This window comes from Trichoplusia ni, chromosome 4, assembly GCF_003590095.1.
Source record: "Trichoplusia ni isolate ovarian cell line Hi5 chromosome 4, tn1, whole genome shotgun sequence".
Lineage (NCBI taxonomy): Eukaryota > Metazoa > Arthropoda > Insecta > Lepidoptera > Noctuidae > Trichoplusia > Trichoplusia ni.
In genome coordinates this window covers 2205694-2218478 of record NC_039481.1, presented here as the reverse complement: position 1 = coordinate 2218478, position 12785 = coordinate 2205694, and the positions used below count along the sequence as shown (strand labels likewise).

The window sequence follows — 12785 nt, the reverse complement described above, 5'->3', positions numbered from 1 at the left end:
TGAGGCAACTCCGTTTGAACTTTGAACTGATTAATGGTAATGGAAAAACATCGGAAAAATGAATCAGGACTTCTTGATGAATTGTTGATTAGCTTCAAAGCCATGAAGGTCGCTATTGATTTTAATGTTGTGGACTACAAACAAAAAGTAGTTTCTTCTAGTAAATTTCTTCTCGAAACCGGTCACTGAAAATAATGCCAGGTTCACAATTGCTAAAGGCATTTTCCATAAGACAGCTTTCGAAGCTTCCCCAATATCTGTCCACCGCAATAACGAGATGTTAACCGACCCTAGGTAACAGCCAGCCAAATGGTTGAGTTAACTAACCAAGTCGAAGACGTTGGTTGTTTTGTGAACTACTAGTTAACTCTTAGTCGGTTTGTTTGCTCCCAAACTTGAGCTGAGTCTAGACTGAGTGTGTGCGAAGTACTAGGAAGTGGCGTTTAGTTCGGCAAGTAACTGCGGATGCAAGTTTTCAAGTCTCGCGTCTTATTGTTGACCTTTTGTCTTTTATTTCGTTCATTGAATCGAATAAGCTTTGGCTTGTTGAGTGGGAATAAGTTCAAACTAGGTCGGATTTCTCATCGACATAGTTACTGATATTTTTCACCATAGTTTTGTTCTTGATTTATTTCAAGGTTAAGTTCAATCATATTTTTGTGGAGATTTTATCGTCACTGTTTTAATGTTAGTCACTAGCCTGATGAGGCTTATGCTCAAGAAGACTTCAGTTTTGCTCCACATTATACACTGTCGGCAAAAGCGTAATTTGTTCTATGCCTGGTAAAAAGCAATATTGTTCAATTGAGATTTGTTGTTCGACTTACAACTACAGGTCGCAATAACCACTCCACGAGTTCGGAACCAGATGTATGAGGTCAAAGTAGATGACACTAAAATACACCCAATCAACAATTTTCGTCGCATTTCACCCCTGAATTCCCAATACGGATATATTGAGCATATTGATGTCATAGTGACCGAACAATGGCAGTTACGCAATGATCTCATACATTGCGTGCCACCCACCGACACGGGCGGAACACTTGCCACATAAATATTCATTGGATGGTGAGTGCTGAGACAGAAACGTCACAACATTCGCGTTGTTTTTAATTTAATTTGAACGTATTGTTTTGATTGGTACCGTCAGAAAAGGGGAAAAATTTTTCGTGCCTTTAAATCAAGTATGTAAATTTATAAATGAAAAACTTTAATTGATAAACTAAGGCTAAGTTGTCTTATAGGACTTTTTATTTTTATTTGAGGTATTTACTAAAACGATTTCCTTTTTTATGAATAGGTCAATTATTTAATTTAGATAATACATTGTCTGGGGCAATATCATTTCAGTATCTCTTTAAATAAATAGTAGCTACTACAGGATTTATAACCAACCTATTTTTATCATAAATACCGCGAAATGTAGTTGTTTTTGCTGACGCTTCTCAGTAAACCACTCTTGTTCACACTTAATACAATTTCTTGAAACAATTGAATGTGATTCAATTGGAACCAGACGACTTGTCAACAATACGAGGTTATCATGTTCTTTTGAACTATGCTTATTAGATACATAGGTATTTGACTGCGCTAAAAATTTGTTGCTTGGCCCAGTTACTAAAGTAAGAAGTTATACAGAAATATCTAAAAATATTGATATTATACGTCTTTAAGTGGATTTTCTTTAGTGTCTAATAAAGCTTAAAGAACTTTACTTGTTGTTGTAACGATACCAGAAATACATCATTAGTGAAAATTTCAACTATCTCGATATTAACATGGTTCGTGAGATATCTGTAGCCTGGTGACAGCCAAATGTACGGACAGCGGTGCTCCAGTAATAGGGTTCTGTTTTTAACCGTTGGGTACAAAGCCCTAAAAAATAAAACCAGAATTTACTTACATAATACTTTTTTAGACAGCAAGGATAGCCGTGTGGTTGGCGCCACGTCAGTTCGATCCCAGCGTAGGACAAGCAATAGTGCGTTTTTTTAGGAAACAAAAAGATTTGATTAAAAAGCTCATGGTCATACACACATTCTGAATGTCTTACATACTCATTGAAATGGTCTTTAATAATGTAAAAGGAATAAAATAGGACAAACAAATAGGTTTGGCATTTACCAAATCCGATACCTAAAATCAATTCCTCAGAAGTGATTAGACCTAACCTAATGTTTATAGAAAATAGCTTTCTGTTCCCATTAGTTCGACGTGTAATCAATTATGTATGTTCTACATTACTGTTATTTAATTAAATCGGGGAATTTCCTTTAGTTCAGGCGAAGGCTTTTATTTGCAGTTCTCTTTTTTCTTTTCTATTATAACTTATACCACTTTTAATAACGGCCGATTCAAGGCCGTATATCACTTTTTCATCCTTGTTATAATCTCAATCTGGATTAGTAAAAGCTGTTTAATTATATTACTCTTATCACTCACAGTCCTTATCATTCCTCTTGCAAGTAAAGCCTTTTTTATTCTTCTTTCTTCCTTTTCTCTGATGACTTTTGGCAGAGTTGTAGCAGACATGATCAGGCGACCGACTCATTAGACCTTCGTTTTAAAATGCTTTTTCCATTTAACTTATCAACGCCAGTCTAAATATCTGTGTGTGTTGACATTTCTAAATTATTTTATTTTAAACTTAGTTTGATCCCGTGAAATATCAGATAGATTCATTCAGCAAAGCCAATTTAAGTGTAGCAAATCAAACTGAACAGCGCCCATCTGCACGGATTGCATCTCACGTATTTTATTTATTTATATTTTCAAAGCAAACTGGTAGTTTCCGGGAACAACCGCTTCTTACCGACGACAGGTGGATTGAACTTCGGGAACTCGTAAAGTGGACTTACGAAGACAACGGGACAGTTTACAGAGCTTTCGGTTATCGCCTGGAAATCCCAGGTGTTTCGGTGAAACTATATTTTACTGTCTTTTTTAAGTCACCCGTGTGATATATTTTGGGATTCATTTTATTAGTTGTTCTTTTATAAGGGTGGCGTTCAGCAAAGGTTTACTTAATGTGTATGTGTTTTTTTTAAGTTTATCTCAAGACGATTTAAAATATGTTTGAAAAATAATAAAATGAATACTGAATTACTATGAGACCTGTTATGACAGAACATAAATTATTAATGTTTAAATACGAAGTAGAATTATTATAATGTATCTTTTTTTAAAGCCGTTTTTGACGTTATTGTTATTAACCGTTTATCAAAGCTTCCTATAAAACAAAACCTTATGTTAAACATTACAATACACCAATACCAGCAAGCAGTTTATTTAGCTACCTGTTTCGTCGCCGGCATACCGGATCCAACAACTGCTTCCGAGTTCCAACTTCCTTTAGGCTATACTAATAAAATATAAGACAAATGTCCAATAAGCGATCACGATAAAACTGTATAGTCAACCACATATCACAAACAAAAATACACTACAGATTTAAACCTTAATACCTCGAGATAAAGGCGTTGTAAGTATCGAATACTTGATTTTTTGTAGGCTGTACTAATAAAATAACAAAGAATCGATAAGAAAAGTCTCGGTCGCGGTGTTTGAGTAATCGAAACGTAACTGAACCGGTTTGAGGCGGTTCTAAACGGACCCGTATTCTGGACTCATCGATTTTAAGAATCGAAATTATGTACATATACTTTTTAAATTCGGAATATCCAATTATAAATCAATTTGATTTATTTTATTTACTTTATTTTGTCTTAATGTTTTAAAGCCGGTATGTTTTTGTATATGTTCTGTAATTTAATATTATCTTTCAGCTCTTTTTTCTTTCTTTATGTTTTACTAGCTTTTTGCCCGCGGCTTCGCCCGCGTCGAGGTCGGTTATATCGCGTTTCCAAGAGAACTCTTAAAAAGTCCGGGATAAAAATTATCCTATGTTCTTTCTCAATGTCAACTCCATCTCTGTACTAAATTTCATTAAAATCAGTTCAGTGGTTTAGACGTGGAAGCGTAACAGACAAACAGACAGACAGAGTTACTTTCGCATTTATAATATTAGTAGGGATTATTGATTCTGTTCCATTTTTTTACCATTGTATATATTATACTGAGCCAGGAATAACGTCTATTCACTTAATTCTTCGCCCAAGAAAATCCTATTCTTACCTGGGAGATAAAGATTCTCCAACACCAACACTCTAAAAAAAACATTTTACTTGTTTTAGCCTTATTCATCGCAAAAACCATCAGACATCTATTAAATCAAAACAGATTTCATTCTCCTCGTCAGAATAGGGCTCCCAAAATGTTTAGACATTACTCTTTCTCACAATTTCTATAGGTCACAGTAATGATAAATAGATAAAGTATTACTCTAAATGGTCGAGCTTCTGACGTAATTTATATGAGTTTATTCTTTAAGGACAAGCTTTGTTCGCGCCCGGCTTGAATTAATTACAAATATTGCGATGCGAGGGTACCTAGCGACCTAGTTTTAGAGATTTAATGGATGGATTGATTTTGATCCTGTTTAGACTACGTTTATTAGGATCAGCTTTATTGTTATTGGGAATTGGAAGTTTAATAGGTTTAGCTAGTTTGGTTGGTGAGAAATTATAGTTGGATGTTTCAAAATCTGGGGAGTCAATATGTCTGTGCAGAAATTAAAGAGGATCGGAGGATCGATATAGACTTTTCTATCTATAAAAAGTGAGCAAGTACTATTTCTACCGCTGAAGAGCTAAACTCGAAGATGTAAGTCTGATTTGTATTTTCTTTTATGTATAATTTATTTTCTGGTTTTATTTCCATGAGGTTGACTTTCAAGTAAATATTTATTATATTTTTATAGCAGTCATATTCGTAATTAAAGGCTTCATTTCAAGAAAACCGAACATGACAGTGGACTGAGAACACACACCAATAAACACCATCATAATTGAGCAAAGAAACAAAAGCCAGTGGTATCATGGTCGGACCTCGTTAAGCCTGTTTCGGGGAACCTAACGCGACAATCAGTGAATCGATAAGTATGTCAACAGGGAAACAGGCTAATGCTGTGCAAACAGAGCTATGCGGGTGCGCCATTGTTGCGTTTCATTCGTTCAAAAACGAGCTCTAGATGAAAAGGCCCGGGATCGCGATATCGGGATATGTTGTGTCTTTGAGTTGGAAATACTTGGGAACTCGAGTCGCCGGAGATTGTTTGATGTATCCACTCCAGTGCTTTAGACGTTCTGTTTGTTTACCTGTGTAAAGAATTGTTGTCTATTTAATGGTTGGTTGAAGATTTCATTTTAGGTCCGAGGATAAATGGTTGTTAAAACATAATAGAATTATAGAAGTCATGTTTATATTTAACAAATATGGCGCTTGTCATTTCATTTCCAAATGAAATGAAATCGTGTCGTTAAAGATATTTCTTATAACATTAATCGGCAACGACTTGATTTGTTTTATAAATCGATTAAAAATAAATACCTATTTCTAACAAAAAAAGATTTTAATTGTGTTAAAAAAAAATACGAAACTAGGCAGATGGACCTACGGACTACTAGCGGAGCCTCATTTTTAGGGTTCGCTTTCTTCCGCTTATGTAACAACCGATTTTTTAACGTTAAAGACATCTAAAGACTGACTTAAAGTCACTTTCATCCTTCCATCCTTCATTGACCTCAACCTTAGCTCCAAAATATTTCAGCTCATCTCATTTCTCGTAGTCTGCCAGAATGAAGATTTCGGTCAATATTCTCCATAAATTAAGGCAACTATCTCCAACTTAGTACGTGATAAGTGAAATATGGTGAAATGTCAGTTAAACCTATTAGGCCCTCTCTAGCGCCCCATATATCACGAAACTAAAACATTGACCGTCAGCTGTCTAATTTATGTGCGACATAACGAATTCCTAACTTTATAACTTGTTTTATTTTTAACGTCTCTAAGAGTAATTGTATTTTGGAGAGAGTCCAAAAATTATGCTTTACTGTGTAGGAGTTTTATTTCTTAGGTTTTTTGTTTAAGTGTCAAAGTTAGCATCCAAGTAGGTGCTTCAGGAGATTGGGGGAGTGATTAGGTTTTGTGTTAGGTCGTAAAGATAACATTGAGTTAGTAATGTTTTTATTTCACTTTTGAGTTGTACAATTTGTACATTGTTGCCTCTTTTCTCTGTATGTATGAAGTAATCACTGAATTACTTCGCCATTTAGTAAAGTTTTTTGTAAAAATATATGAGCCAAATTGTACACGACCCGCGGATGGCAGAATTAGAATCAGGTCTATTCTAAATTGCTTAATACTCCTGAGAGGAATGAGGTGGAAGAGGGAAAATCCTTGTCCTGCTTCTCAAGTCATGCCTGAGCATCGTGATTCTCCCCATCTGCATTCTGAACGCAGAGGTCTGCTTTACTCTAGAGATCTACAGAGAAATTGAGGCTCAACTTTTCTCGATCGTCGTAAAAAGAACTCAAAAATAAAAGCTACTTCGTAATGTGACAGAAAACAGCAACTCCATATCATCCATGGTTAATAAAACCGTCACTTTTTAGTACCAATAAATAATTTAATCAATTCTTTAACGACTGATTTACTACTCAACCATTTACCCCTTAAATACTCATATCTATTGTTTTAAATCCTGATTGATTATCTCATTTGCCTAACTTAATGAGCTATAAATGCCAAGTTTTAATAGAAAACGTAGTGGACGTAAAATTTTTATAGTACAACGTTATACCCTACTTGTACTGTTCGCAGTTCTTCTAATTAACGTAACTTTATGATCTGACTTCTAACAAACAGTTCCTAGCAGAATAGGGCGATTTGTTCGTTATGGCGAACAAAAATTACCTTTTTATGGTATTAGTTCTGAAGTCTTCCAACAGGGCTGTTACAAGTTTAGGAGTGTGGTTTATCGACTACCTGTACCTACTACTAGTCCCTAGTAATATACAATTTTTAGGGATCCATACCTAAGGGGTATAAACATTACTAACATTACTAACATTAAGCTTTCTGTCTGGCCATCACTAATTTGTATTTAGGAACCATGATAGCTAGACACAAATCTTCACATGTAACAACCAATGTTAACGATCAAAAGGAAGGTTACCAAAAAGTCAGTAAGATCGCTTAGATTTTTTGGTTTGGCGTGATTGTGCGGAGCCCTTAGTACCGCGAGTCCGTTTCCTATTTTAAATGCTAAAATTATTAATAAAAAATTAAGAAAAAACCTGAAATGTAAACAAAAAACTAACGTTTCAATTATTATACTACATCTTGAGTTCAATACGATTTCTATCACCCTTAAGACAGAATTCGAAATTGAGCAAAAAACCGGTAGGATCCTTACCTGAGCCTTTGATACCGACCGACTGACCGACCGAGCCGACCCCATTTATAGACTAGACACCGCACAATCGCATAACTCCATGTGTAACAGTGCTTAGCGCATGGCGCAAACCGTTGCAAAGTTTTGATTTTTTTGTTGCTCCTTTTTACGTTAAAGAGGGTATAACTATCGACATGCAATATGAAAGTTGAGACTGTCGTTTTATAATATGCATCGACCTTTAAAAACTTTCTTAATAAACAGGCTTACTAACATTGAAAGAATTCTTGAAATCGGACCAGTAGTTCCTGAGATTAGCTCGTCATCATACCACAGAATAAAAAGTAGTACTAAACCATGCTTGACCCTAATAGGCAGTAAGAAAACAACAAGTAAAAAAATACAAATTTAATTTGCACTGTAGTTTAAACTAACTTTAACAATTTTTAATTAGGTACTAAGTACAGTTATGAGTTATGTGTAGAGTGGTTACCTACTTTACATTTTTCACAAAGGCTTTCCCTTATCAAAAGACTCTGTATTTCATTTCTAACTAACAGTTTTCTAATTGGACTCAATTTTCTGAGGAACGGCACTAAACTCTTAACGAAATGCAGATCATCATCTATTTCTCCTTGGTCTTCAGAAGAAACATTTGGTGTACTGGCTATTGATTGTCTTTTAGCTTTGACTACTGTGTCCGCTGTTTCTAAGGTTTTTCTTTTTCGACCTGTTTCTTCTTCCGGAGGAACTTCTTTATCAAATTTTGTATTATTACCGTTGAATGATTCGTCTACTCTTGCAGTTAGAGTTTCGTCAACTTTATTGCTTTCAGTTTCACTATTATATGTAGCTGAATCTATGAATATGTCATCTTCATAATCTAGTACTTCTTCTTTGATTTCTTCTTCGAATAGTTCAACTTCGTCTGTTGAGGAGTAGCCAGCGGCTTTCTTTGTTGGGACAGAGGCCCTTTTAAGGAACAACATGTTCTCAAAATAGGCCCACTTGCCTCTGTAGTAAGAGATGTACGGTTTAGTCGGGTTATCGAAGGGAACTTTAACCTTTTTATTTTCTCTGATGAATTGGTCTCGTAAATTCCGCCATTTGTTTTTAACGTAGTTTTCTGAAACAAATAAAAGTGTTATGTTCAGTAAATATTGTTTGCATGGTAATGGACGTATTGTTTGCAGTTGCCTTTGACAGCGCCGTGACTGCGCTCACGCATACTCCTTGTATTTACTCTGACTTTTTAAACCTGTATACATTGGTCCTTTCTCGTCTGTTTTTTAAGTTAACCTCGCAAATCATGGCAGTTTATTTATTATTATTGAACTGTTAACATTTCTAAATACATAACATTCCAAGAGAAAAACAACCTTATGAGACATGGCTAAGGTCTAAAATTTTGAAGCAACAGAAATGTTGACTTCTCATTTTTCAATATGATTTAATAATCTAATATTATACCTATACTGCGTACAAAAAATATACAAAAATAGACCTTATGGCGTAATAATACAGGCGTCGTCAATGTATAATTTTGATTGATCATTAAATATGCACTTTCGGAATCACTATAAGTAACGTAAACTATTTTTTTTACAACACTTGACCTTAACTCCTTGAAATAAGGTCTACTTAATATCGCGATAGCATGGTAATCTGAAGCAGCTTGATAAGAGGAAGTTATTTTATAATAGTTTCAGAATCTAATTATCTACATTAGATGTTGTCATCATTAATTAAACTATATATCTGTCGTACTTTCCTTTCTTTGCGCTATATGAATGGCCATACAAACCTACGTAGCTAATTCCGATGACGTCACAAATACCACAAGTTGAGCAAAAAACTGCGCACGCGTACACAATCAAGCGCGAGTTCACCGCTTCGCTAGCACTGACCTTGACAGCGACTCTATGTCAAGGCGATAAGGTCGAGTTTCGTGTTTCATGACGCGCAGTGAGTCGTACGATTAACTTGTCTTTTATTTACTGAACAAGTATTGTCATTTTGTACTTGCTTTATCAAATTACTATTCCCTAGATATTTTTGAAAAATTATTATGGTAAATTAGATACTATTTGTAATTTTCGATTGCTACTTACTGTCCCTCGAAAGGATTTCAGCTATTTTTTCCCACTCGGCATCCATCGCCGCTCGATTACTGTAATCATTATCGAATCTGTCCCACAGTAACGGTCTCTTTTCAACTTCACTTATCAACTTTTCAACCAGATTCATCACTCTTTCTTGTTCGATAAAATAAACCGAATTATCCATTATAAAGTTTATCAAACTATTATAACTAAAGTTATGTACGGGCGCACAGCTGGAAGAGTCGCTTACACTTTTGACAATTTCAACTGTCATTTAATTCACACAAAACGTAAATATGGTCAGTCCATTTTCACAAACAGTTTTAGCTTTATAATCACAGGAATTATTATTTAAAAACAAGTATACGTGATGCGATCGACACGACAGACTTCATACTAAAAATAGCTTGGCACTGTTGCCAGCTCGCTAGTCTATACGAGCGACGCGGCCGCACGACCTCACAACGCACCGGTCGGGATGTTGTGTATGTGTGTCGTAAGACTCGCAGATGACGGCTGTTTGTTGTTGTGTGCGTGAGGTGAATAGCGACCGATGCGTGCTAGTGTGCTGTGTTATGTTTACGTCATATTTATCGTGTGATCTGTAGATAGTATGTGATATTTTGTTTTAAAATTTTAAAACCAGATCGGACTGTTTCGTTTTCGTTTTTTATTATTTTTGGATTTTGGTTATGATGTTTTTGATCACAGTAATTTTATAATAACTCAACACCTAAATTAAGTATCTTACACTAAAATTGTAGACATTGGACCAACAATTAAAGTTTTAAAACTTACCTACCGACTTTTATGTTTACTTACATAAATTTTTGTAGCATGTCTGCATCTGCATTTCAAATACAATATATTTTTTTAAACAACTTTATTTGGTTACAACAAAATTAATTGTTACGAAATCAACTCTAGCGCACGAGCAAGCATGATCTGATTATTCCTCAGCGCACGTCATAATCCGTTGGCGTTGTATGTGTGCGTGCCTGTGATAACACGGTGCATGCGTAGTAGCGTCATGGCCGATAGTGCGAGCTGGCAACGCGTCGGTCGTTCCGCGCTCGAATTTTGAAATTCTTCGTGTGCTATGCTTATTAGGACGCAACAGGTGTTGCTGTTTGTTATGATGTTTTAGTAAATGTTTTAAATTCAGTTATTATTTTTTTTTGATATTAAAGAATTTATTTTTTCTTTGCGCGCGTGTTGACTTGTGTTTCTAAATATATGCAAGAGTCTATTATTGAAGTTTATTCTAATTATTTTTTATTTACAAATATTTTTATTCTAATAGCAAAACAATAAAAAAGTCAGTTTATCTTGTTAAATGGAACTATCATAAATCATCTTTAAACTGTTTCTACCTTTTTTAAAAAGTTTTGTCGCACAAAATAATATGCCTGTACTACGCGGGGATCGAACCCTTGGCACATCGCGGTCGGACACGGTTCGTCATATGCGCGGTGTCTTATTCCACACCAGGTAATTTTTGAGTAAAAATTTAAATCATAGCTCCCTTCTCCGATGTAACGCAATTAATATTTTACAGGATATTTACTATACAAAAAACTATGTTGACATGAAAAAGACTACAATTAAACCTCGTCAATAAAACACAGTTCTTTAGATTTGCTTTTTAATAACATTCGAATAAAAATACGCTAAAAGGCTTCGATATTTTTCACTGAAGTTTCGCAATCAGTCTGTGGGAAGCACCAGGGTTGTCACTGCAAAAATAAGTAACAAAACAACGTTTTAATAATTAAATAGGTTTTTTATTATAGCTTTGAGATGATGTGCTGGTTGGAATTAGAATCGAAACTTACAAATTTTTACGGGTCATTTAAAAAAAGATAATTTCTAATTAAATAATTCAAATATACACCCTAGCGTTCCTGATTTTGAGTGAAATATCCAGCATACTTATACTTGAGTAAATCTGTCATCATATATATGTATGTATCCAAAATATCCTAAAAAATAAAAATAATAAAAATATTGCAAATGGTAAAAGAGACAACCCTACGGCCGGGGGTTCCGTAATTACAAATGTTTCAGGCTGAACTATGAGCGCTTTCAGTTTCACGAGTTGCCTGAAAACTGACGTTTATACCTGTAAATAATGAAACATTGTTGATTGAACTTCATACAACTGGTTTTATTTATATGGGATATATTCCCAATATAGTTTTATTCATGAAATTCATTTTGTTTGAACATTTTTTTGTGTTATTTTTGTACAGCCTTTATTTTTGGACTGTGATGAAATAATTGGCTGGTTAATTTAAATTCAGTGGAGTTTTATTTTATTGGTCCATTGATTTTTAACCAAAGTTAAGCTGCGTTTGCTGAGGTTTGGCGAAGAATCGGCATTATTCTTGCAATGGTTGTTTTTTTTAAGAGTAAAGATGAAATTGAGACAGAGATAAGTTATTAATTATTTAAACTTTTAACTAAAGCAAAAGAATACTTAGAAAAGAGTACCTGTTCTCTGAAAACGAAAGGAAGAATTTAGACTTCCTAGTATTCTTAATCATTCTAACAAAAACAAAACTTCAAAAGAAACAAACTAATTATCTTAAAGATAACCTAAAAAGATTTCAGGTCTTAATAAAGGAAGATCAAATAACTTCTTAAAAAGAATAACAAGCGAACAAACGCGTCTTTATTACGGAAAATGAGAAGATATCCTATACAAGCAGTCCTTTGTCTTGAAATGATATCTTAATTAAAATTGTAATTAGTTAAAAACAGTGGTAAGACAACGGCGTGTTGATTTTAATTTGAAATCAAATGTAGTGTTCAGTTTGTTATGTTTCTGGATACAAAGGCGATGCTTGACTTCTAATGGCTAAGACTGAGTAGCAAACGTAAAATGAAACAAAAAACCGTGGATTTTTGGGTTTAAATTGTCTAACATAAAGTAAGCATACAAGGACAATAATTTATGATAGTCTCCAATCTAGATTGCGTAGTATTACCATTTTCTTCTTCTCATTTCAATAGTTGTTTCTAATCAACTTGATTTAGTTGTGGGTCCTCTTGAGGTAAATAGAATACCTTAGAAATATTTAAGAAACTGACTGTCTTCAGTACAAGAAAGATTTAATATTATGAAGGAACTGATAAAGCGTTCATTTCCATCTATGGACAGTGGTACACACACCGAGTTGAGTACAGTTAACAAACATAGATTTAGAAATGAAACTACTTTTACGGATTTTTTCGCGGTTTAATTTTAGATTTTAGTTCCCGACGTTTCGAAACCTTGCAGAGCAAGCAAACCTTCGAAAGCAGGTATCATGGTCACGGGCAGACTGAGATGGCGTTCGTCTTGACAGAAGATGTTGCTCGTTCTACCTTATGGTCCGACC

General features: G+C 34.6%; 1 protein-coding gene across 1 annotated transcript; it reads right to left on the bottom strand.

Moving 5' to 3' along the window:
- Positions 1–7694: 7694 nt before the first annotated feature.
- LOC113492502 (transcription factor Adf-1-like) lies at positions 7695–9866 on the bottom strand. Its single transcript, XM_026869977.1, has 2 exons — positions 9412–9866; positions 7695–8426 (listed from the first exon to the last, which is right to left on the bottom strand). Exons 1-2 carry the CDS (start codon positions 9674–9676, stop codon positions 7768–7770), a joined length of 924 nt encoding a protein of 307 aa, XP_026725778.1. The 5' UTR covers positions 9677–9866; the 3' UTR covers positions 7695–7767.
- Positions 9867–12785: the final 2919 nt, after the last annotated feature.

Coding starts and splice junctions, on each gene's coding strand:
- LOC113492502 (XM_026869977.1), bottom strand. CDS start 9,676: ATGACAGTTGAAATTGTCAAAAGTGTAAGCGACTCTTCCAGCTGTGCG. Junction 8,427..9,411: donor TGAAATCCTTTCGAGGGACA/GTAAGTAGCAAT, acceptor TATTTGTTTCAG/AAAACTACGTTAAAAACAAA.